The 23392-nt window shown below is 44.3% G+C and overlaps 1 protein-coding gene across 1 annotated transcript in view; it reads left to right on the top strand.

Moving 5' to 3' along the window:
- Window positions 1-23392, top strand: part of CYP17A1 (cytochrome P450 family 17 subfamily A member 1) — a 503310-nt gene that overhangs the window by 441811 nt on the left and 38107 nt on the right. Inside the window, exon 7 of the mRNA XM_069611689.1 lies at window positions 11552-11655. Within this exon, the coding sequence (XP_069467790.1) occupies window positions 11552-11655 (104 nt within the window). The remainder of the gene's footprint in view (window positions 1-11551; window positions 11656-23392) is intronic.

Here is a 23392-nt window from a genome sequence, read left to right as displayed (position 1 = left end):
GTACGGGAAGTTTGGGGGCCCTAGGAATTTCTAAAATGGGTTGTCCCTTCTCTTACTGGAAAGTCAATTATTTGGCTACTATACTCTGGCCCGCTTCTCCTGTCTGCCTACATCAAATAGTCTCTATTAATTACCACCCAGTGTGATTTCGTTTGGTTTGGCAGAGCCTGTCCACTGAAACACTGGACCTCGCCATGCCCCCTGGGAGCAGTTCCTGTCTTCCTGGAAGGTGATAAACCTTTCCCAGGGAAGACAAAGAATTTTGCCGTGCACAGCCTAAATGGTCTGTTTAGTTTGAAACCCTGTTCCAGACAGTGAATACATAGGAGTCCCTGGCAGGAAAGTCACTATAAACCATCTGACAAAAAAATGAAACCAATAGCTTTTGGCCAGTACAACTGTGGATTCACAAGGACTGCCATTTCAAAACTAGACATGGCTTATATATATATATATTTTTTTTTTTAAAATTGATTTAGTTGATGTTACTCAACTTTTCAATCATAAGCAATTTACAAATAATTTACAATTCTGATAGTAAAAAAATCTGCTAGTAAAAAAATATATACATCATACTCCATTGACATATTGAACTTTGTATGACAAAACATTCAAAACAGAGCTGGTTATAACCATCGGTAAAATAACCTGCATGAAACTGATTTTCATCTGCAAGCAGGTTCTGGGCACACACAATTATATACTTTAATTCAGGCTCTGACAGATTCCTTTGGCTCCAGCAGCTATTGGCAGGAATGCACACTGCCATGTTGCCAAACTGCAAGGCTGTTTCTGAGAGGTGTCAGTAGACAGGCTCACCAGAAGTGAATGTATGCACTATGTGCACTATTTCTTTTGCATGGAGCTTTATGCAAGGGGGTTTTGATGAGCACAATCCACTTTCAGCAACAGATTTACCCACATCATTATTTTTTTTAAAAAAATCAAAAGGTTCGGGCTATGGTGACCTCACAGATGGCATTCTCTCACATCTCCTCTCTCCAGATCTCTATCCATACCATCTTATTTTCCTCTCTTCGGGCACAATCTCCACTCTCAAAAACTCCCAATCTCTTTTTCTATCACCTTCTTCACCACTAGGGGCACCACTGTCACCAGTCTCCAGATCTCGCTGTATCACATTCTTCGCCCCTTTGTGCACAAGAATCTCTCAGGTCAGTTTTACCATCTTTGGTCACACTCCCTCACTCCTTACCACCAGCTTCTGTTCTTGTTGCTCCTCTTTATGGTCTTCTGAGTTTCTCCTCTAGATCTGAGGGTCCAGTTTGGCAGAGCCTTTTGGACTCTCTCCCAGCCTCTTGGGCCTCCTGCTGTAGGTCCTGCTGCTCTCTTCCCCCAGCATTCCCCTAAACAGTTCATGTGTTCTCTCTCTGTCTCCAGCTCCTACTCCAACATCTTCCCAACTCGGACTGAGCCCTTAGGTTTTACAGGGATGTATCCCTGGCACCCAGACTCAATCTGGTGAAAAGAGACTTGAATGGTCAGCTGGAATGGGGAGTGGCTGGGCCCCTGCAATGGCATACAGCCAAGATGTGGGACTTGAGATTGGCTTGTCCCTCCATTCAGGGGGCCTTCTCTCTCCACACTCTGACCATGCCTTCCAGTCTCTGTCAGGGGTAAAGGGAACTCAAGGGTGTCTTTTTAGGCAGCTGGTGAAGGAATTAACTGGTTGACCCTCACCCCTGAGGCTGGACCCAAGTTCTGAATCATGGAACTGGATAGTCTCTCCTTGTGTTTGGACTCGCTGAGCCTATCTTTTCCTAACCTTATAACATTAGAGGCCTTTTAGATGGATGGCTGCTGAGTATCCCTTCCTAATTCAGCTCTCCCTTCTCAATCTCTATATATGTAGATAGAATTTCAGCACAAGGGGAGTCGAGTATGGGACAGCTGCAGGTGTGTGGGACAGCTTTTCATAGATTACCTTAGAGGACCAGTAGCTATAGAGTTCCCAGCTTCAGCAGAAGCAAATGCAATGTGCATTGAAGCTTTGGAGAGTCTGACTTCCCTGATCCCAGGTGGTCTCTGCTTTCCAGTTGTAGGAGCTGTGCTCCTTAAAAGAACACTGCCCTTGGTTGGAGCAATGTGATTCATCTGCACTAACTGAGTATGACCAGAGGATTATCCTCAATATCATTTAAGCATCCATCATCCACTATCTTGGGAAGGTACCCATCCACTTTAATCACCCCACTATGGGCCCCTCGAGTGAGGCAGGGGAGTTCATTGCAAGTTACATCACACTTTTTATAGGAAAATGCAAAAGACATCTTTTCCTCTTAAACCTTTGTTCTCGCCCATGAAAGTGCACCAGATTTGGTATGCAACAGGCCTGGGCCAAATCTGAACATTTATGCCAACTCAGCGATGTTTTGTGATAGCTTTCATGGCCAAATGATTGTTGAATACAACATGTTTTTTGCACTGTTCTTTGCAAAGCGGCCCAACAATCTATTTTTGGGCACCCATATCCTGAAATTGCCCATTTTAATTTTTGTGATTTTTGGCACAAATGCACAACTTATCCTGAACTTGTGAATGGCAAAAAACCTCCAAAAAGTGGATCATTAAAACTCAAGATATTAACTTTTTAAGTAAATGAAATGTATTGAAATGTCCATGAAGGTGCATAAGGAGTGAAGGTCATAACGAAATTAAAAATATGCAGCAAAATGCAAAGTATTCTGCAAATCAAGGTTCTTTAACAATGTATACAACAAATGAAAAAACATGAAAAACCCACCCCTGTAAAAGAAACAGAGAATTCAGAAAGGGATGTGATAGGTCAATCTGCGTTAATAAATACGGGTGTTCAGGCAAGGACTTCTACAAATGCCAATACTCAAGGGTATGTTCTTATAGAAAAAGGTAGACAAGGATGGCTTAAAATTCACTTTGGTCCCAAGAAGTGCATGAGTGGACAGGAACTCTACACAGTATCTCTAAATCTTGTCTTTGGTGCTCAACAGCATAAAGTCAGGCTTTTACATCATTTCGCTGTGGTTGAGCTGAAGTCGAGACATGCAATACCAGTGAGTCAATGAGTGAGTCAGTGAGAGGGAAGTGAGTCAATGCAATCCCACTGGCGGTAGGTCATTTAGAAGGTGATAGCTCCTATTAGGCTGAGTGATCATTCGGAATGATCGAGTCAATGGCTTCCAACAGTAAGGGGTAACAGTTGAGTGCGTGGCAAGATGTTGGCTCTGCTGATTTGAATTGGTGTTCAAGGTGGGCAATTCATTGGCTTCCAGAAGACGTATCAGCACTTGAGTCAGCTGCTCTGGATCTTTGTGATCACTGCGCCGAGTAAAATGTCTGAGATAAATGCAGAATACAAAAACCGTGAGGCACAGTGATCACATTGATCACTTTTGCCCGCATCCCGATACCCACTTCTGCTTTCCCTCCCTACCTAACTTTTGGCGGCCCACTTCTGTGTGTGCCACCGACTCTCCTCTATCCCGGTGGCATCGGTACCTTTCCACTAACAGGGGTTGGAACTAGGCCGTAAGGTCCTTTTTTTTCCTTTTTCTTTTCCTTTTTACTTTATTGTTCCCCGCTATCCATGAAGTGGGGCACACCTCCGCAACCCCTGAGACCATTACACCAAATCAGGAGAGCGGGGTACACCCCTGCAATCCCCGCTCCCCTTATTTGGTGTAATGGGATTCAGAATGTGTTTTGCCGCTGAATGCGCAGTCATCGCGCATTCAGCATTTTCTTTGTCTGAATTTTGGCCCGATACCAGTTGCTCCCCCAATGTTGAGCCCGAGATCGGGTCAAGATGAGTCAGTCCACCTCAATAGGTCAAGCTGGCATCTGAATGGCATGGAGTGTAGCAAGCAGTTTGAAGCTGCATAGACTGCTAATAGCAGCACCACAGGTCCTGTGGTGGCTCGAATTGTGTTGAGCTTGGTTGATCTGGCTTGAAAGTGTCCCAAGGTGACGTAACAGGATTCCAAACTACTTCTCGACCTCTAGGTTGCTGTGAGGCCCAATTCAGGTTCTCCTGCACAAGGTGAGTCCTTCAGTTCTGCGCTTCTACTCCAGGAATTTGACTGTAACCTACAGGGGATGCTTCACCTCCAGTGGACAGGGTTCCATTGCAGCCATCAGAGAGGCCTGGTCTACAGCAGTTCACCACCACTGTTCCCTGGGGATGCTGTGGAGCTAGAGATTGCCTCTTTTTTCGGGATGGTTGGGGAAGAGAACTTGCCTGTTCTTGTCTTGAGTGTCCAAAGATGAATCAAAAAAGGCAGGGATGCCCACTTCCATATAAAGGCCAAATGTCACAGGGGATTATCCCAAAGCAGACCTGATGTAAGGGGCACAATTTGGGCTGTTGTAACATGTGCCCTTTACTGTCTGAAATCATACCCAAAGTGCCTTGTCCCGTAGGAAATGGGGAGGAGGCACAAACTGACAATGAGCCCTAACAGAAACACCTCTAACTCTGTCCCCTTCACATGTTTTCTGACTTCAAAGGGACTCCAGTGGTCACCACCTTGATGTGAGTGCGGCTTTGTTATGTCAGTGCTGCCTTTGAAGCACTGACTGCCAGGATATCTTTTGGGTAGGGTTCCTGTACCCGGGAGGAAGGTGTTAACCTACCTACAGAGTGTCCAATGAGGCAGCTTCCTTCCCATTGTCAAGCATGTAATCTGTGGAGACAGCCAGGGCTGATGGCTAACACACATTGCCCTGTTATAGCTGGACCTTGCTCACAGAGCGGACACTAGTATGATATCACATTTCTGTGATTGTATAATTGTGTGATCTTAACAACCACAGTGACATTTCAGACATGGCATATATTTACAGTTTAATATGCCACCGGGCTGACTAGAATACACAATTGTTCTAATTTGTATCAGAGGTGTAAACTTTCTTTTAAAAAGCACCTCTATTTGCTGCCACATTGGATTAAAGCAGCTGTCATAAATGCACATGTGACCTTGGAACCTGCCCTATGCCACTGCAGGGCTGGTACTGAGGGTGTCATGAGATTATAATTTACTTTGTATGAAAGGGGGAGTTAGATTAGCAGACCTCCTTTTCAGAAACGGATTTACCCGCATCATTTTATGTAATAGAAATCATACATCTTGCGCTATCCTCCCCGCATCGGAATCTGTATATAAAAATTGAATTTATAAAACCAAATGGGAGATTTGATCGAAATGTTGACTATATGAAAATGTTGTATAGCTGAAAATTTCAATCACGTCTCCCATTTAGTGCCATTACAGTGAACAAGGGGGGCAGGTGTTGCAGGGGTGTCTGCCACACCCTTGTTCGCTGTAATGGCTTCAGAGGTTGCACGGGTGTCGCCCGCTTCCTGAAAAATAAAGTTTTGAGAAAAATAAATGAAAAAAAGAAGAGGTCCCTGCCAGCGCCGGTTCCCGATCATAGAAGTAAAGGGAATAGGCGTTGCAGGGACACAGCGAGTCGGTGACACGCAGCAAAGTGTGCCACAAAAGGGCAAGTAAGGTGGTGGGTGGGAGCAGATTGTCTGAAATGTCCACAGGAGGAAAAACCAAATGCTATTTTTGAACAAATAACTTTTTGTTTTTTTCTCCCGCGGTCATTTCGGATTAGAATAAATCATGGACATCCACCCTCATCGGAAGGCGTTCTGTCACAGCCATATCCAACACAAAATAAGGAGGCCTGTAGGAGCAGAGGGACAAAACAGAATAGAAGATATACCACAAGATACACAAAAACGTTCACACACGTGCACACACACGCATGCACAACCATAGCCAGCCATGTGCAGTAGGATCACTGGGAAAACGAAATGAAAAAATGTACAGAGAAATTTAAAATATTCCCTGAAACACACAAGATGGTCAACCACACCCAACATGTGTTAGGGCTGCCGTAAATGGAGAGTAGTGTTGAAGGAACAAAACAAAATGAAAAAGATTCTGTGAAATGAAAACTATTCAGTTGGAGAAATGCAAAAGATGTTTGGCTGTAGCCAATATGCAGAATACCTCCTTACATGCTCATTGGGTTGGAGGGACAAAACAAATGAACAATATTCAGCGAGAGAAGAGAATGGGGAAAGAAAGAAGTGGAGCGGATCAAGGGAGGAGTGGTTAAGTGAAAGAGTTTATTCTGTGAAATGAAAAGAGAAAGCCTGTATCACCACCAGGAGGGGGAGGGGAAAGCTGATCGTAGTCGAGGGTCTTACCAAATGAACAACTACCCCACATCACCCAGTGCCAGAAGACCCAAGGCTACCTGGTAGGAGTGTTCAGGAGGATTAATACAAATTCTTGCTGATATTGACTGCAACCAAGAAAGACAAAGATTCAAGAAAGAAGTGTCCACCTTTCTGAGGTATTTGAATAGCTGTTCTCTTGCTGAGGAGGTGGCCATAAACCAAGCATGAGAGGGAAGGACCGAAGACCAGAGTCTTAAGGGGAGCTAGAGTGTTCTAGCTGCTAATCCCAACCCAATCTTGTGGGTTTATCTGAAATCTAATCCCTGCTTTGTATACACCAAATAAAAGTCATTGAACTAGTATATGATTATGGGTCGTCTGTTGATCTCTCAGCTGTAACAACACATACAACAGCAACATTCAAACAAAACAAGGAGCCCTCAGAAACAATCAAAAATGGAAAGGTGAGTTAAGGTTCCAACAATGTTCGTTTATTTCATATGTTGTCTTTAAATTGTTTTGTGATTCATTTCTCGCCACTGATGTGTATCTATATTTATATTCAAAAAAGGTTAAGACTGAGTTACGATGGCCTGATTTAACACAACGAAACCCTTGACATATAGTGTGTGTCAGAAGTGATGACCATCTTACTCTGAGACCCCCGTAGATGTCCACCATTATGTCATTTGTTATCTCATTGTTGATTCCTGCTGTGATGTCATGTATGTGCCCATGGGCTGAGCAATGGGGGTCGTGGGGACTTCAAGTTAAGATGGTCATCACTTCCTACACCCGCTGACACCCGCTGAATTTCAAATGTTCTGTTGCGTTAATTTGGATCACCTTAAATCTGTCTTCACTAAAGATTTTACATTGAATTTCAAGGGTTTTGTTATCCTATATCATCTTCTGAACACACTAGCCATTGCTTTTACTACATGGCAGTGGCCGTGGCCACTGTAAATATTGCACCAACTATTGAAAAAGAGGGAAGGCACCTTCCCTGCCATGGCCTATATTCCCTTCCTAGTAACTAACCCAATCCCACTGCTGATGGTCTCTTCCCATGGACTGTGGCCATGGCTTTTGGCAGGGTCCCCTGTCCACATTTCAACAATTTGGCCTTTGGACGTTGCCACTGTACATGTTGCACCAATTATTTAAAAAAACAGTGGCCTACTGGTTGCGGCCCATATCTCCCTCACTAGGAAGTAATCAGATCAGACCGGTCACGTTCAGGTTGCAATATTTAGGCATGTTGTCCTCTTTGCTGCCCCCATCTCTTCCCTAATGAGAAACCATCCCTTCCCCCGATCAAAATGTCGTTTTCAGCACTTTCATTTTCAGCTTTGCCTGTAAAATGTTGATGTTTTTGGGGATATGGAGGCACCCCCTTCTCTGCTGAATGTGTTTTAAAACTACTGAAAGCATTAACACCAAACCAACAAAAGGCACATCTGTGCCACTTTGTGCCCAATTTGTTTCTTATTTGGTGTAAATCAGTCGAGTGGTTTCAATGCTACAAATTTCAATGACAGCACTTTTTCTCTGGGGGAAATAAATGAGACTAGATAAAGCCATTTGTGATTCTATCTGTGATGTCACCTGTGTCAGTATGAGCAGTACCATGGTGGGCAAGCAAATTATGGTTGCCTAATTTACCATAAGGGGAAAATGTCTGGTTTTTAGATTTTGCACTGCAGTCGTAACATCACTTTTACAAAGGTCCTTACAGAATTTGTATGTGTTTTTAAAGTGTGAGCTCAACCAACCAAAACATTTTCACTGAAATTCTAAGGTTTTTAAAACTGAAGGTATGTATCTCAGTGTTACTGCACTGAATGGGATACCTTTTTCTATAAATGTTACGGAACCATGATGTCCCTTGAAAAATGTTTACTGAATTTCAAAGGTCTTCATAAATGAAGGTGTTTCATAATATTCCTACGCTGTAAATCACCTGTTGAGCTGGCCGATTCTGACCCTCTGGGAAATACCCTCAATGTCTTGCTAGGATGAAAGCATGAACCAGAGGGTTGCTACATGGGCTTTTTCCCTTTTCTACCAAACTTTACCACACAAAATCCACAGATCCCGATTAAATACGGCCAACGCTTCAAAATTGACAATCCATCACCAGCGAATCGGAAGACTCCCTAACCAGGAATGCGGATACAGCCAATCAAAACTATATATTTTCTATACAAGCAATCAAATCAATGCTTTACAGTTTAAAATACTGATCTGTAAACTTAACGGGCAACATATGCATAAGTCAAAATACATTTTCTTGCTGGATTTGCAACAATTTTGCAAAAACATGCTTTCTGGACCAGACAAGCCACTTCTCACAAAGGTTTGGTCCAGATCCGCTGTGAGGAAGGCAAGGGGTCTCATTACAGGTCTGCCGGTCCACAATTCCGAACCGGCAGACTACAACTGCCTGTCGGGGCCTCTGCCAGGTCTGACCTGCCAGGCACATTGGCCTGATAGGCACAGTTTTCACAGAAGCACTGGCACCGTTATGAACGGTGCCAGTGCTCCTGTCTCCCCACTCCATATGGGACTCTATGGGAATGGGGACTTAAGATTTCCGCTGCCTGAGATCCCTGTAATGTCCCAGTGGCACCGGGATCTCAGGCGATGGAAACAGTGTTACGGGGTTGGCGGCAACCCGCTGGTGGAACCAGTGGATTACCGCAACAGTGGGTAAACACTAAGCACACCTATTTAGATCTGACTTTCTAATGTTTATAGAATAGATTTTTGGTTGATATAATTATAGTTAAAGATTTTAGGTGGGTTACCGCTAAGCTTGTAATGAGGACCATTGTATCAAAAACTTTATTTAACTCAAAGGGGTTTGTAAACTGCCTATCTTGCCCTATCTCTAGAATGGAAGTAATCTCGACCATTAAAGCAAACAAAATAGTCAGCTAGTAAAAATATAAAGGCCTATATTAAAAAAAACATCCATAGCCCTCCTTCTCAAAATGACAAAGGTGCTAAGGGACTACAAAAGAAAAATAGTGTCAGCAAAAAGAAATGTCAGAATGGCTTCAGCATTAACTGCTTTCCCCAGGTTCAACCCCACGGGGCCTAGAGAGTCTCTTAAAAACAAAGGCTAGGTGGATGACACAATTCCATCAGTCTCGCACACACTCTAGCTTACTAGTACAATTCAAACAGTTCAATCTTAGGCTTCCATCTTCTGGTAGTTCAATCACGTCCTTAAGACTTCGCCCACCTTGCCATTAATATTCTGTTTGCATTTACTGTCTCATTTTCTCACAGTTCTGCACAGGGTTCTGTTGCCGGGCTCGGGCCTGTCTCATTATCACTTTATCACATAATTCTGCACATGCTTCCCTCTGCCAGGCTCGAGTCTGTCTCTCCTTCGTGGGGGTTCCCTTGCCCAAGTTTAATCTAAAATATCCTTTCACTGTCAAAGACTTTCGAAAGTGCAAGGATTTCACATAAACCTCTGCATGACCACTTCGACCTCTCTTACAACGATCCTTCAATTCGCAATCTTCTCTTGCAGCACCAATGCCCCTCGGTACTTGTAGGTCTTAATCTCTTTAACTTGCCTTCTTGGCCTTTTCCAAAGTTCTAATATTTTGCCCTCTTGGCGTAGTCACAGTTCATATATTTCACTTTCCTCTTATTCAACTTTCTTTCTTTACCATGTTACTTTCTTTCCTTTGATCTCCAGTGCAATATCTTTCAAAGATCATAACATTTCACAGAGACTTTCAAAATGTACAACTTTGCCTCGCAGGACCACTCTGTTACTTTGGATACTTTCCTTTCATCAATTGTTCTCTTCATTCGCGTTTTAACGGCTCACGCGCAACCTTCAACTTTCAAATTGCAGTCACTTTCCCTTTAACATCAACCAGACTTTTGCTCCCTTCAATAACTTACTGGTCGTGTTAATGATATTTCTTTCATCTTTTTCCTGCAGCTCAAGGCTGTTACCATCGCCTCCTCTGTCTCCTCCCCAACTCTGCCATTCACCCGGGAGGGACGCAGGTCTCCTTCTGGCAACTTGAAGATTTCTTTCCTACGCTCACTCGGCTTTGCTCTTCGAACGCTCATGGCTTCCCAAAAGCTTGGAAATCTTGCCTGGCTTTCTCTTGATCCTCTCAACTGCTGCTCAGCCCATTGGCCTTCCAACTTCCACAGCCTGGTTCGCATCGGCCTCAAAAGAGCTGTTCCTTCTCATGCCCAGCCTCGCTCAAAGTGTGCTTGTGTGCGCCACCTTTTATCTTCACAGGGAGTGTTAATAAGTGTCAGGTATACCTTGTTAGAGCTAGGTGCCTGGCTCGGCCTGGCCTCATTACAGGGACAGGGCCAATGCATGTCAGGGAGGTAATCTTTCCTGCCTCATTCCACATCTTCCTCGGTGCAGTACTGTTAAGAAAAAGTAGGGAGGAATTATGGGAGTTGTAGTTTCCCATTATATAAGCAGGCATAGGGGTTAGATTGGTTGTGGGAAAAGGGGATACCATGTCTCAACATTGGTTGCTTCGCCCCCACTTCCTGAGGAACCCCTACCCAGGTGATCCTCCCTCACTTGTCCACCCCCAGGGTCGGTATCCAAAAGCCATGGCTTTTCCCTGGCCACCTGAGTACGGGATCCCCGGGGACTAGGTCATGAAACACCCTCTGGTTTTTCACACCGCCCAGCATTTTTGTGTGGATGAGAACAAGAAATCCCTATGGGAAAATGAGTGGCAAATGTAGCTTTTGGGAACATCCACCTATAACTTTGCCTCCCCCCCCACCCTCCAGACAGAACCGCACAAAAGTTACTTGCAGATCAGTCAAGCATCTCAAAATTGCCTCCTTCTATGGAAATTCCAAGGCAACCATAACTACATTATCGCTGACTTTGTGTGTGTGTGTGTGTGAGTAAATATATAAACATTTTGTTATTTTGTTTAACCACTGGCATTGGGCTTCCCTGGGTCATCATCAGCCTAAAGTTTCACACTCAAAATGATATGGAGGCAAGCTGTTGAATTATTCCAAAGACTTGTGGTTGGATGTCTCTCTTGCATTGAAAATAGATGACACACAAACAAACATTTCCAATCTGAATATATCACATTGCATATGTTTGGATTATCATAAAGAAAGCGTTTTGTGGTGACACACCTCCTCATTTGGTTGGCCTCCAAATCACAAGAGTGGTCATTTGTAAATAAATCGTTTGGGAAAAACCCTTCATCTCTAAAGGAAATGTAAGAATGAGCATGTAATGTGTCTTGCACAATCCGCATGCCTGTTCAGAAGTATTTTCCAATGATAAAGGTTTGCAGGATTAATGGGTTACCTCTCACTTTACAGCATTGGAGAATTCACGATTCCGAAAGGTGCCCGGGTGGTTATAAATCTCTGGTCCATTCATCATGACGAGAACGAATGGGAGAATCCTGATGAATTTGATCCAAGTAAGTACAGTAACTACATACCCGTGATGAGTTAAGCTATCTAATTCTGTGATTTAAAAGACTGGACCGTCGGGGAAATTGTGGGGAACCCAGGATTCTTGGCCCATTGACTCTAGACCCAGGATGTCAAATTCCAAGGACCGGAAGGTGTTCTGTAAAGCATCTGGGGAAGTAAAGGATTGATTAGTGGGTGGGTGCTTCAATGGGACTATAGTAAGGTTGTATGTGTAGAGGAGAAACCAAAATAGATAATGCTTGGTAATTCTTTAGCTGGAATGAATAGCAGTGTTGCCTGCTCTAGGTTTTCAATAATACATTATATGAATATATAAAACTTAGACCATTAGAGAGTGAATGTCTTCTAAACGTTGCTGCTATAACACCCTTTGTATAAGAATCTAAGCTGAAAATGAAGCAGTAAACAGGAAGCACTACAAATTGCATGAAAGTAATGTAGAGAGTAAAAGGAAAGGCATTCAAATCAAGAAATTAATACAACTAAATGTATTATTTTACACATTGTTTTTTTAAAAAGCCACATTCTCTACTAACATATGCATTTATTTTAAAAATGTGCTTTTGGTTTCTTATGGATTTAGTAATACATTATAACTCTCCTACTGCCCCCCATATCACCCCAAACCACTTACTTTGGAATGAGCTTTTGCTATATGCGAAGGTATACTTTCAAAATGACTGGGAACCATATCCCAGACACCCTTCCAAGCTTCCGCCACCTGCTCAAATGCTCTAAATCACACTGGTCCAAGCCAGGAGTTTGCTTCCTTTCTTATTGATATGGTTCATTACTTGTATTATTAAATCCTGAAGTCAGGGTGTTTTTGTTTTTTCATTAAATTACATAGTAAATAATTTGGATAACAAGAAGTATTGTAATCTCTTCTTAAAGAGACAGTACGTCTTGGTAACAATAATGCCTCTGCCAATTCCAGAGGTGGGTTGAGATAACTGAGACCGCCAACACAGCAGGCGCTATGACAGTTTGGAGCTACTAGTGGGCTGGCCGCTGAGAATCCTAAGGGTAAAAGTGGTAGATCTAGTGAGATTTCCCGGTCCACTACCCTATAAGGCCTGCTCGATAACACAGACTATAATAAACTTGATATGTGAAACTATGAAGGGAGATCCATGCTATTTGTATAGTCTATCCTTGAAAGTACCAGATACATTATTAGCAAGATTCATTAAGGGGGGATCTCAATATAGGAAAAGGAGTTTGATCATCCTCATGAAAACATGGTATACTAGGCAGTACAATCTGCAGGACCAGAGAAAGGTTGTTGGGCAGGATCACTCACACATTTTCGAAGCTCGTGGCAAGTCTGGGACATAGAGCAAGTTCACACAGCTAGAAACTGCGATTTCAAAGTTCTGTGTAGGAGTATCACCTCTGCAGTCAACCTTTTATAGCTGTTAAAGAATTCCTGACTCTGCCTACATCAGTGGTTATTAATTTTGCAATTAGTTATATATTGTCATCGTTGTTGCATATTTGACTGCTCGTTGTGGTTTTGTGTTTCTGGCTTTGGTACGTATATCTGACACCACTGGTGTGGACACAGGCCGCAGGCACGGCCAAACATCCATGCATGATAGAATATGGCTACGGCTAAGCACATACGGCCTAGTTTCACACATAGCCGTCCAGACTGAAACACCTGACATACCTCAACACCTCTGCCACTAACATACAGCAACCACCACCGAAAGGAACACGGTATAGCTGGACTCACATAAACTCTCTCAACAATAGCAAATCTATCTCTAACCCCAAGTGCACCCACCCATGTGCCTGTCCTCTCCTGGGCTGCATAGTCGAGCCTTGCCAGCCACCCAAGCTTTAGAATGGCAACATGCACACAGGCATCTAAGCTAAAACTCCCTAGAATTTTCAACCACATCGACTACAGTCACCAAGGGCATTCCAACCAAGGAAAAAAGTGCATTGAGGCCACACAAATGGGGAAAGAGCGCTATATAAATAATCAATACAATACAATACAATAAAGACTACGGCACAGGACAAAAAGGAGCCTAAACAAAGTTAGCTTAATTTTTCACTAACATTCAAGGAGCGTCATTGTTACCCTTTGTATTAACACTTCTGAAACCATGATTAAATTAAATCCAACAGTTATCCAACTTATTCTGTCCAAGTAACACACTCTGTTTTGCAATGCCAGGAAACCGGTATATGTGTTATGGCTTGATTTTCTTATTTTTTGCTTTGTGGTCAATTAAGAAAAATAAAGAGAATGTAAAAAACAGCAGAATGTCATGTTCTGTTGATGGTCCACTTGCAGGTGCCATGAAGTGGCTGACTTTGCTTTGCCCTCAGCTAGGTTTCTACTAGAATACCTTATTTGTATTTCTTGATTGTTGGAGACCGGACTGGTCACCCCGATGGGGATCGTGAACAATGGGTTATCCTCAGCGTGAGTGCTGGAAGGCATAGGTTTATGAAAAGGATGGAAGAAGCTGAGGACAGCAGGATACCCTCAGGAGGATGCTTCCCTTGAAGTGTGGCTCCGCTGCATCCCCACTCGCTCCCGCCTCTCTCCCCGTGAGCTGTGAGCTGTGTATTGGGGCCTCTGCCACAAGGACTTCTGGAACCTGCAGTCCTATGGGACAAAAGAAAAGAATACTTGCCAGCATGTTGCACAGCAGGTATGGGGCAAGTAGAAATGGTACTGGATTCATTCAAACAGGCTCATGGTAAAGGGACAGAACCTGGGTCCCTCACAATTCCCTATCCCCGTCTATGGGGCAGGACACACTACCGCCAGTACCTGGTAGGCATCCACATGTCTCGGGAGGATGGCTCAGCGGCAACATGCTCACCTTGCAAGCAAGACGACACAGAGCAACACTTGTTTGATCCCCGGTTCTGCGCTTAGAAACCTCTGGGTAGTAAGCGCGTTATAAATAACCTATCATATCATATGTCAGTCATCTGACCCTGTCACAATTCACATCTTGAAAATAGTCCAATCCCAGAGCAGCAGCAGACTTCAAATCCAGAAACAAGAAGTCTGGAGCAGAGGGTGGGGTTGGGGGTTTTGTAGTGGTGGCGGTTTATATGTGTGGGAGCAACTATTCCAATATCTTTAATATATTCCTAGGGACACACTACCTTTGCAGTGCTGTTTCTGCTAGATGACACCACTGTGTGTTTGGGTTGCTTAGCCACAGCATGTTTTTGCTATGTCTCAACTATGATATATTGGGCCTCATTACGAGGTTGGAGGTAGTCATGGCGCTACTAGCGCCATGACTACCTCCAATACCGGTACCGAGCCTGCCCTCGTTCAATGGGGACTTACCGGTCTATTCCGACCTTTGCGGGACCGGTAAGTCCCCATTGAAAAAGCCATTCCCCATTCCCATTTCAGCCCCCATAGGGCTCAATGGGAAGGGGGAAAGTGCTAATAACGGTACCGCAAATTGCGGTACCGTTATTAGCTCTGAAGTCCCTTAACGGGCCCCGTCCATAACGCCTGGTAAAACCAGGCATTAAGGAAGAGACCTGCTAAGGGACCACGGAATAGGGCGCAAAGGGATTACCGGCACCAATGTCCTTAACAGTGCCTAGTATCCCTTTGCGCCCACCTCGCAATGAGGCCCATTGTCTCTGCTCTGCCCTTCTTCGAAATGCTACTCATTTAGGTTTGGTATGCTACACTCTGCTATATTATGCTACACCATGTTATGTTTTCAAGCTGTATGAACATGTTGTGTAATGTTTTGCTGTGTTGGGATCAATGTGTTTTGTTGCCAAAGTTAAATGCATGCTAACTGTGTTACTCGCTGTTCTCTTGCATTTGTATGTACTTATTCACCCTTTTTTGTGGGGCGGGAGTTCAGGGGGATAAATGCTGGGTCCCTTTTATACTTGCCTATCAGGTCAAATTAGGCCAGGTTATGTTATGATCCATTGTGTCAGTTTGCTTTAAATGCCTGATGGGCAGCTGCCTTGAGGCAGCCCAAGGTGGCAGGCTTTTCTAAAACTGAGTGATGTTTGACCTTAAAAGTGCTAGGAACTGGGATCAAGTAATAATATAGACAAAAATGAGGGTTGTTCCTAACTAAACATTTAAGAAGAAAAAGCTGGATGTTGGATTTGCCCTTTGGTCTCCTCGTGGAATGGAGACTTTGTTGCTTACACTATGTACTTCTGAGACAAGGTTGTGAAGGTCCCAGATGAAGGACTATTAAAGTCCAAAATGCATTGGACATCAATCCCATGTTTGTATGGAAATTAAACAAGACCTTGAAAATTGAAAAAGACTTTATCATTTTATGAAGAATTTTCATAAATAACTTTAAGGATGTTTTCGAACTGAATTACGTAACAGGAATTGTTAGCAGTTTTATCTGCAAGGGACGAGGTGGCACCACGCGAGGTTCCCAGTGTCCTTGTGTTGTCATTACAGAACATGATATCACACAACCTTTCAACAACAAAGACAGTCCATTTTTAAATTCCTAATTAAAAACACTGGTTGGTTGATAACAGACACAAATAACCAGCTATTAAAATTGCAACAGCACATTTGCTTTTAAAATATCTGCATTCCGTTTGGGAAAATCACTCTGATTGGGAAAATCACAGGCTATGTAACTTTGTCCACGTCGGCTGCAAGCAACAATTTAGGGGTAGCAAATGCTTACACTAGCCAATTGTCAGTGATTCCTCTGGAAATTGAGCTATGTATATCGAATAAATCCGATAAGAAGGCAGAAATTTGCTGTTCAAGATTTTACAATCAAAGAACTGGAAAGTGCAAAAGCAAACAGAGAAAATCACCAGTCATTAACGAATTAAAACTGCTTCACAGGTCTCCGTAGCTTGAAGCACCTTGACCAGAGAGAATCCAGTATGGCCTTGACATTTTTTGTGCGTGCAATGCTACATGCCGGGAATGCAAATACTAAATAACAGAAGATTTGGGGCAGTGGGCTGCTTTGATGCAGCAGCATCCATTCAAGACATTTTTTCTTATTGTGGCATGTCGTTTTTACTGGCATAATGGGCAAACTCGTGATGAGTGTTCTCACATCGTTATGTGGGTAAATTGTTGCAGGCAATATGGACATGTTTTAGAACAGTGGCATGGCATTTCTATCTGGCATCAAGGGTAAAGCCAACATGTTGGGAGTTCTTGCATGGCCATACTCGCCTATATTGGAGCACCGATTCTGTACATGTTTTCTGTTAGTGACATGGCATTTTTACTGGCAAAGTCAACCACAATATGTTTTTGGGGTGGTTACAGGTATATATTGGCAGAGTATGCATGGACATATTTTCTTATAGTATCGTTACTTGCATTGTGGGCAGAGCAAACCCAAGAATGTTCTTTTGTGGGAATAATGTCATATATTGGCACAGCCAGCATTACAATGATTTTTATACTGGCATATATTGTGGGCAAAGACATCATAAAACTCTGTTGGAAAATTCTCTTTTTCACTGTTGGTGACTTGAAACCTATTTGATGTTTTATGTGTTACCCTACAAAATTGTTTGCAAACTGTGGATTTTTAGCCAATTGTTCGCAGAAAATGTAATGTAAATTGCACCATTTTAACTGCCACGTTTTAAAATGCCCTTTGGGACTGGCACGGCCGTCACGAGTGTGGGCAGGAGGGGCAAACTGCCCCGGGCCTCGCGCTTGCGGGGGGCCTCGCAGCACCGCTCTCCTCAGTAGAAGGCAGCACAGTCCACCCATGTCAATTATTCACACGGGGGACTGTGCTGTCTGCTCTTTGCCCCTGAAACGATTTTGCTGTTTGTCGTGAAGCCATTTGGCTCGCAACAAACAGCAAAATAATGGGTGACAGCAGGGCTCAGTCAGTGTGTTCAGTTGTTCAGTCAGTCTGTCAGTCAGTGTGTTCACGTTGCTCAGCATAACCACACTCACTGATGGGAGAGGAGTTCCCTCCTGTCATGCAGCATGTCTACGTGTCGGCCGCGTGGATGCTTTGGAAGGGTGCATGGAGGTAAGGTAAGTGTTTTTTTATTTAAAAGTAATGTGTATATATGTGTATTTAAATTCATTTTTATATGTGTATGAAAGCATGAGTGCATGTTGGTGTTTATGTTTGTGTCAATGCTGTGTTTGGTTTTATGTGTGCATTCATGTAAGGAGTTGTGTAACTGGTGGATGAATGCATGGGTGAAAGTTTTGTATGTGAGTGTGTGTTCAGCCCCACCCCTAAGTTTAGCCGCCCTGGGGCCACTTCATTAAGGGGTGGGCTCATGACATCAGAGGTGCACCTAGGCTTAAATGCCGGGCGTGGGTGGGGACTAACACTTCAAATGTTGGGAGAAGTGCTAACTTCAGAGGCTGTGAGAGAGGGGCAAACTTACTTGTTTGGGGGCATCTACTATCTTTCCACATTCAAATGAGACTATTCTGGTGAAGCTTATTCTCAACTTCATTTCTGAAACGTTAGACTTAAGGTCTGCTGTGAGAACGAGATGTCTCATGTCACCACTTCCCTTCTAATCACTCCCCTTGCATGCAAGTGGTAAACCCACATCACTTTTACAATTACCTAAAAAATGTATGCATTTGAATGCAGGTGCTAACAGTGAAATGTTTTATGTTAGTAATTGCAGCGCCTTTGGCAACAGCTAAGCCCAGGCACCATTTAACGTTTGTGTCCTGTTCCGTCTGGCCACGGCTCTGTTGGTCAGCCCGGCAGGGGCTGGATGACAGTTTTGAAAACAGATAGTGGGGCCAATAAACCCATTGTGCTGTCGGTCTCCCCACTTAGGGATAGCATATGGGCCTTTCAGATTTTACCGTTGAAATGGGCCCCCGAGTAGCTGCCCCAATGTTGGCAGTCTTGTGGCACAGACACCTACTGATAATCTGCAGCTTTTAACCACCTTGCTGCATTATTTTGACTTCATTATTGATTTAAGCACTACACAGGTGCCTTGGCCTATTTTTTCAATCAGTAAGGCACGGGGTGCCCCAAACATCAAAAAGAAATGGGCCCCCACTGCCCTAACAAATCTTCAGCCAGCCCTTCTCCCATTTCCCTCCCAATTACCCGGGCGCAGCTAGGAAGCCAAATAACTATTGCACCTTAACTTTGGCCAATAGTCGTACCTTTCACCCCAATTCAGAGGCTGGTTACTTTCATAATGCTATGCTAATCTCTGGAGAGGTGGGCTATCTAAAAGCTGATACCAGAAGTTAAGACTTTGGTTTTATCCAAGTGAGTCTGTTGATATTGCATGGATAGGTTTTCGTGCTCTGCATGTTTGATGCTGATGCCGCTCCGTAACGAGTGCTATGGGCTGGCGGCACATCGAAAGAGGCCTTCTGCCTCAAAGTGGCAAGGGGCTGGCATCACCCATGCAGCCAGGTAGAGTCAACAAAGCCCAACATTTCAGGAGGGAGCTAGAGCCCAATTTGCTCAATAGTGTTGCGCCACTGCATGGCATTCTTTTTGTTTGGGTTATTAGGTGTGCCACCAATAAGCCAGAACTATTGCTTTAGCAAAAAGACAATGGTGGAAATAGACTTTTCTTCTGGGGCATTCCTCCTACCGCAGTGAAAGAGGGTCCAGCGATGGGAGGATTAGGTGGGGTGTAGGGCAGGTATTTTAGTCAACCCCATGAACATTTGCCCCTTCCCCTCACAGGATTTATCGTCAGCAAAGTTCAAAATCTGCACCCCTTTTAAACATACAAAATGCACATCAATATTTCCAGTACAGTGCAACACTGACAAGGGATTTCACAGGGCTCCCGCTTAGACCCTCAACTGTTCTTGTGGGGAAGTGTCTCACTTTGGAACCTAGTGACCACGGTTCAGATCCCTGCCCAACATAGTTTAAAGCACAAACACACCACAAAATTCTAAAAGAAACATATAGTGCACATAGATTTCCCAGATTGTGGAGCTGTATCTGATATCTGGTGTGTAATTATTTGCCAGATCCTAGATCTGAGAAGATCCATCCCAATGACAGCATTGAGTAGATCTAAAAGAAATTGCATATGAGGATGGACAAAAAGCTTGTAGATGTTGTTTAGTTATTTGCCCACCCATTGACCTCTCATGGCCATGATAATCCCTATGGAAATTCTCACCCAGTTCCTGCCCTCCCCACCCAAAACACATCCTCATTCGAACTCTTTGAGCTAGCTTTAAACAAGCCTTGCCACCAAACTTTGCCCTCAATGTGCCTGCAAGTGTTTTCTAAAAGGATTCTTCCAAGAGTTAATGACTCGATTGGAGTTGTAAACACAGAACTGGTGTAATAAAAATGTCTTGATCAGGTCTGCCTTTGGCCACTCAATTTAAAAGCACCATGCGTGTCTTTCGCTGAAGTCCTGTTAAAAACTAGCATTGGCAAAGCCGACACTTTGGCTTGTGCATAAGTATTAGGCATTTGACAGGCACTGCTTTTAGCTGCTCAGATACTCAAACAATTTTTCACCTGACACCACCAACGCCCATCTAGTACCAATACAGAAGTGCCTTTCCCATGCCTACACGAAAGCCCAAACTGTTAGCATTGCAAATACACTTTTTGCTTTATCCTTGATGCACAGGACTATGCATCAAGGACAAAGCAAACATACTACTTGGCTAAATTTGCCCACATTGAATTAAGGCCAATCTACCCAGTAATAACACTTATGGTACACAGTCAGCCTGGACATACTTTCTGTGGCATGGCATTTTTATTGGTTGGGAGTCCGTACATGGTAATAATGGCATATATTGATGCAGCCTGCATGGACATACATGGGAACAACCAGCATGAATATATTTTTATACTTGCATATGTTGTGTGGAAAGACGGCATAAAATGTATCAGAAAATGTTGCTGTGCACGGTTTGTGATTTGCAACTATTGGAATTTTCCATGTGCTTCCATACATAACCAATTGCAAACTGTACGGATTTCTACCCAATTTTTCAAAGAAAGTGCTGTAAAATGCATATTTGTAACCCAGTGTTTCAAAACATTTTCTTGGGAGTGAGAACCCCACTCAAGCAACCCTTGTTTGGTTTGGGCTCCCTCACTGTGCTCTGTTGATCCTGCATAATTGGCACAAACATTTAAGCCTCTTAAGGTCAGAAATATACCAGCCTCCACTGTACATCATCTATCTGTCACTGTGTATGATGTGTGTTTTAATGCGCACACAGAGGCAGGGTGCTCCTTAATGATATGATATGGCATTTATAACGTGCCTGTACACAAGTGTTTGTAGGCGCGACAAGGCAAGGAGGGGGGAAACAAAAAAGGGGGACAAACAACGATCTTACTAGGCCTTGTGTCATTCAGATTGCGTAACAGCAGGGAAGGGCGGAGGCAGTGGCATAACACAAAATGTGGGGGCCCCCCTGCAAGCCATGCTGAGGGGGTCCCCCCCCAACTTGGCAACAAATCACAGGTCGTGCCAAACTCTGGACCGGCATAGATTATCACCTTTGCGAAATACACACAAACGTGCTGCTGAAGGGATATGCCGCACACTGCACTAGGAGAAAGATATAAATATGTGTTTTAATGCAATATACAGCACCTTTTCTGAGAAAAATTGCCTAAAAAGCCAGAGTATTTGCAATTGTTTTGTAGGGTAACACCAATCCAATAAAGGCAAGTCACCAACAGTGCACAGGAATATTAATACATTGCTATTAAAAATGCCATGCCACAATGAAAACATGTCCAACTGGCTACACAATGTAGACCAGTGTAGACACGTAATATCGTTACAGTAAAGCACGCCAGGCCACATTTAGACATACCTAGACTGGTTGCGCCAAAATGCCAGTCGAATCATTAACACTCATCAAGACGAGAACACACATTCAAGCCTGTGGCCTCTAACAACACGGCCAAACTCTTTAAAATCCCCAAGGAACTGGTCAATCCTGTTGCAGTCTTTACCTCTCCTGTTCCCTCCCAGGCCCTCTGTATGGCTCTGTCATCTCACTTCTCTGCTAAAACTCCTCTCCTTCATCTCCTCTTCCTCTCCCTCTCCCTCTCCCTTTCCCTCTCTTGGCCCCCCTTTGGCCATCTCTACCTCTCTTCCTCCTTTCTCCTCTTTCTCACTGACAACACCTGACGAGGTTTCTAGACAAGTCAGATCTATGAAAGTGTAATCCAAACAGGTGCTCCTCCAAAGCCATCAAGGACCATATTGACACCCTCGCTCCAGCCTTGGCCGATTTTTGTAATCACTCTTTTGCCACTGGAACGTTCCCCTCTCCCCTTAACCACTGCATACTGCACCCATTCCTCAAGAAGCCATCTGCCGATCCTGCCTGCCCGGCAAACTTTCGCCCAATCTCCATCACCCCTTTCCTGGGCAAACTGTTGGAAAAGCTGGCCATCGCCCAGCTTACTCTCCACACAGAATCTGTTGGTTGTTTCCATGACCTTCAGTCTGGCTTCAGAGCTGCCAGAGGCACCGAAACTGCTCTCCTGAACACCTGTAAAGATCTGCTCTCTAACCTTGATTCCAGCATGTCTTCTGTCCTCATCCTCCTTGATCTTTCCTCTGCTTTCGACACGGTCAACCACGCCATCCTGATCAATCGACTCCATGAGAACCTGGGCATCACGGATCAGGCCCTTGAGTGTCTGACCTCCTTCCTCTTGGACAGCCCCTCCCAGGACCAACTTGGTCCCTTTCTCTCCGCTCCATCCTCTCATCATGGTTTTTCAACCTCTACTTGGCCCCTTTAGCCCACCTGAACTCTACCTTCTCCTCTAACTTTCAGTGTTATGCGGCTGACACTCTGCTTTCCTTCAGGCTCCCCTCAGACTCCTCTACTCTCTCGCTCATTCCTGACTGTCTAACCCCGATTCAGGATTGGTTTGCCTCCAACGATCTCTGCCTTAATGTCAGTAAGATGGCGATCCTTCTCATTTGGACTCCTATCCCCGCTTTCCGCTCTCTCACTCTGGCTGCCCACCTTGGGCCCTTCCTGTGAGACAAACAACCTTGGTGTCATCTTTGACTCCACTCTCTCATTCTCTCCTCACATCTCGGACGTCGCCAGGAAGTCCCACTACCAGCTGCTCCTCCTCAAAGGAACTCTTCCCTTTCTCACTTTCCCCCAGAAGCTCACTGTCTCCAGAGCCCTGGTTCTCTCTAGGCTGGACTACTGCAACAGCCTCTTTCTCAATCAGCCTTTCTCTACTCTCCACCCTTTGCAACTAATCCAGAACAGGACTGCAAGACTTATCTTTGGCCTCAAGCCCAGGGATCCTATCTCTCCAGCCCTGAAATCTCTCCACTGCTCCCAGTTGCTGCAAGGATCAAGTTCAACACCCTTTGCATTGTCCACAAGGCTTTCTGGGCCTGGAGCCCGCACTACATCCAACGCTCTGTTCCAAAATATCTTCCTTCTCAAGCCCTTCGCTCAGCTACCTACAACTCTCTAAGGGTTAGACACTTTTCCAGGCAGAGAGTGGGGGTAGATCTCTCTCCTCTGCAGGTCCCTCCATCTGGAATAGCCTCCCTGCCCCTCTCAAACTTGAGCTGGACCACCTGAAGTTCTGGAAGCAGCTCAAAATGTTCCTCTTGTCCTCTGCTTTCTCTCTCTCCCTCCCCTGCTGGCCTACCTGACCTACCTGTCCACTGTACCGAATGGTTGCTTGGCTACCCTCAGAGTCGCACTGAGTCCAGACGCTTTCTTGACCAGTCACCCTTGCACTGCCTCTGGGC

This window comes from Ambystoma mexicanum, chromosome 8 (genome assembly GCF_040938575.1).
Source record: "Ambystoma mexicanum isolate Mex_15411 chromosome 8, UKY_AmexF1_1, whole genome shotgun sequence".
In the NCBI taxonomy this organism is placed as follows: Eukaryota; Metazoa; Chordata; class Amphibia; order Caudata; family Ambystomatidae; genus Ambystoma; species Ambystoma mexicanum.
Note: the sequence above shows the minus strand (reverse complement) of the source record. Positions and strands in the feature narration are given on the sequence as shown.